This window comes from Coffea arabica, chromosome 6c, assembly GCF_036785885.1.
Source record: "Coffea arabica cultivar ET-39 chromosome 6c, Coffea Arabica ET-39 HiFi, whole genome shotgun sequence".
NCBI lineage: Eukaryota > Viridiplantae > Streptophyta > Magnoliopsida > Gentianales > Rubiaceae > Coffea > Coffea arabica.
The window spans coordinates 23,688,932-23,692,589 of NC_092320.1; the positions used below are offsets into that span (position 1 = coordinate 23,688,932).

A 3,658-nucleotide genomic window follows, 5' to 3' on the forward strand; every position below is an offset into this window, starting at 1 on the left:
CTCAACGTGTTATGTGTTATTTGTTGAGCTAACATCTTTTTGTTTTCTCTTTTTCTGCATATACAAACTTTAGAAATAAGAGTCCTGGCATGGTACTCGTTTAGAATAAGACCGCCTTCTATATCAAGCATGTTTAAATTTTAGTTAATTACATACGTATATGTACTGCACATCATTTTAGACTTACCCCGGCATTTAAATGGGGCACTTTTAGATCATATGTCAATTATTTCATTGCATATTTAACCGCTTTAATAAACTGGCATCATACATCAACTTTAGAGGGAATGCCGCATAGGGGATCCCGCGTTAGGAATAAGCCGCCTTGTGTTTCGAATATGTAATCCAATGAGACTTGCACGTTTATATTTTTTGTACCATCCAAAGGGATAGTGCACAAGATAAGATAGAATCCGATCATTTTCATAGCACGATCTTTGGAATATGAGTATCTAACAATCATCTTTTGGCCATTTTAACATATTTGGTAAAATTTCCTTGCGCAAAAGATATTAATTTGGAGAAATTCACAAATAATTTCACATTGTTGAGACGATAAATATAATCGAGGCCAAATTTTGATTTTAGAAGGCTCATAGACTGATGTATCGCAATGAATTTTTTGAAACTACCAATAGGTAGCCAATTCAATAAACTCTCATTTCCATTCAATTCATTTAATCAAATTATCCATCAAATTCATCCAATCTATTTGGTCAATTCATTCATTTTAGGACAATTCGGTCATTTTTGAATAAACCGTCATTTTCATTTATTTGACCAATTTACCCCTTTTTAAGGTGATCCAATCAATTTTGAATAAATCAAATTTCATTCAATTCATTTGATTAGTTTACCTATTTTTAGGGTGATCTAGTCAATTTTGAATAAATCATCAGTTTTATCCAATCCATTTGACCCGTTTGTTCTTTGTTAGGGTTTCGATCTAAGGTTCATTGAAAATCTAGTCGAGACATGGTAACCCTTTCAAGAGTAGGCCCTATTACACATCATTTTATGTGTTGATCAAAGCAAGCAATCCATTCGGACTTCGTCCTCATTTTTTGGACAAATGTCTCTTCTCACTCCAATTGGCCAAATTTTTTAAATTATTTTTTCACTCAATAACTTGGTCGGATTCATCAGGTATTGTATAGTACCTCTCCCAGAGGATTGCATTTTCATGCTAGGCTTACCCTTGGTATAAAAAGAGTCCCCCAATAGGGCATGCATCCGAATTATCTCAATATATACTAACTCGTGCCTTTTTCTTTTCTTTTCTTTCTTTTCTTGTTTTGCTAAAAGCCAATCAAAAAATGATGCTAAATAGGGTTTTCTAAAATGTCAAGTGTTTTTGAAATATAGCTACAAAACCCCATCATTACACGTTCACATAGCCGGATTTTGAGAAATCGTGTAAACATGAGTACATATCCGGAATCGTCCGATAGGCCTGTAACGATATCATCAACTGACTTGGTGAATCTGAGAGCTCAACTGAGCGAAGTGCTAAACAGATTCAATGAACTGAATATGGAAATGACCGCACAACAACGTGTAATTGATCAGCTAGTCACTGGGAGCAGCGGCGGTATCCAGCCGGAACCCTTACCTACCAATCCAACTAAACCAATACTTTTACCCTATACTCAAACCTCCTTTACTCCACATTTTGCAAATCCGCCTAAAGAAACTTTCACTTATTCCACTCATGGCCTACCACATACCCATGCACCCACTACCAAAGCCAATCCTCCTCGCCCCCAAATTTTTCAAAATCATCCATCTGTAAATCTGAATATGCCACTTGAATCTCAAGAGCCATATTACATTTTCACTGCTGAACCATTCACGCTAGGTACCGCTGCCCAAGGGAAAGTTGAAGTTGGGGGATCCTCCGCACCAATTGACAAGAATTTGCTAAAAAGGTTGGATTGATTTGATAAATTTATGAGAAAGAGTCAGGATTTGAGCAAACAAGGGAGCTTGGATTATAACGAGTTATGCCTGTTTCCTGACATGCAATTACCTGTGGGTTTTAAAGCACCCAAATTTAGCAAGTATGACGGAACGGGCAACCCAAAGACGCATCTCCGAATGTTTGCCAACAAGTTGGGCAAGCCAATAGATGACGAGAATCTGTCAGTTCGTTTGTTTCCTGAAAGCTTAGAAGGCGATGCACTGGACTGGTATTCCAATTTGAAGTCCGAGGATATGAGAACATGGTTGGACTTATCAACCGCTTTTATAAGGCAATACGAATACAATTGCGAGTTGGCTCCAACAAGGACCACACTGGAAAAAACTAAAAAACCATCTGAGGATCACAAGACGTATGCAAAAAGATGGAGAAAATTGGCTGCCAAGGTGGAATACCCCATGACTGAAGATGAAATTATGCGTACATTTATTAAAGCTCATGATCCGCCCTATTTTGAGGAGATTTTTCGCATGACTGGATGTTCCTTCGCAGAAATTGTTAATAAATTGGAAGAGTATGATGAGTTTGTGAGAGCAGGAAAGATTGTTAATGTGTCAGCTCTGAAATCACAATTGGAAGCGATGCAAAATCAAGACGATAGTAGTAAAAAATCCCAGTTCGAGAAAAAAGAGGAGGAAACTTCATTTGTTTGGAACCAAGACCCTTCTTTCCGACCTAGGTACCGACAATACCCCACTTATCCATCCCATTACTCATACCAGGCACACTCTCGACCTGTCTATCGTACTACCATTAACTATCATCGACCCCGACCAAATTATCCAAACACACCCATAACACTATTTCATATTTTTTCACCTAACTTTCAAACTAGATCTCGCCCTCCTTATAATCCCAAACCTGCCCCACCAAACAAACAGAACTACAACCATCCTCAAACCCATGAAATACAAAATCCCGATCAATCTCGAGCTTTTATCAATTTAGGCAGGCCCATTGACCAACTGTACGAACAACTCAAAGCCGCAAGTAAAATTGATGACATACCTCCTCCAAACTACCCTCGTCGAGGCTTCTCAGCTGGGTACGACCCTCAAGTCGCTTGTGCTTATCATTCTGAAGCGCCCAATCACTCGACTGGTAACTGTTGGATACTGAAGCATAAGATCCAGAATATGATTGAAGCAGGAGATATAGTGTTAAAGAAAAGGGAAGAACAAGGATCAAGTACAAGTACGAATCCCTTTCCCGAACACAATGACACTTGTGAAGCATTTACCCCCGATGAGGAAACTTGAAAATCCCGAACTAGTGAGATCACTCCCTCTCGAAGGGAGTTTCGATAAATTTGGGGAGTTGTTTTTTATTAAATCCATGAAAATTGCTCATGTACATGTCTTTTGCTTAACCATGTTTTTTGTAAATAGTTTTCAATCAAGTGACTTTTGAAGACACGTTTCGATCTTTATCTTAAAATGCAATAAAATATACAGTTTTATACATACTGTGTTACTTACGCATTCTTTTCAGATGGTCACGAATAAAACCCCCTGACCCTTTGGATATCACTGTTCCGAAATTTGATAGTAGCCATCTAGATATCTCACGAATGTGAATTTGAATTTCAAAATGAGAGGAGTAGTGAAGAGACATCCGAAAATGTTTTAAAGAGGCCCGAATAGTATAAGGAGGAACTCAAACCAAATGGGGATCAAG

General features: G+C 38.1%; 1 protein-coding gene across 1 annotated transcript; it reads left to right on the forward strand.

Moving 5' to 3' along the window:
• Window positions 1-1,950: 1,950 nt before the first annotated feature.
• LOC140008692 (uncharacterized) lies at window positions 1,951-3,240 on the forward strand. Its single transcript, XM_072053546.1, has one exon. It carries the CDS (start codon window positions 1,951-1,953, stop codon window positions 3,238-3,240), a length of 1,290 nt encoding a protein of 429 aa, XP_071909647.1.
• The last annotated feature ends 418 nt before the right edge of the window (window positions 3,241-3,658 follow it).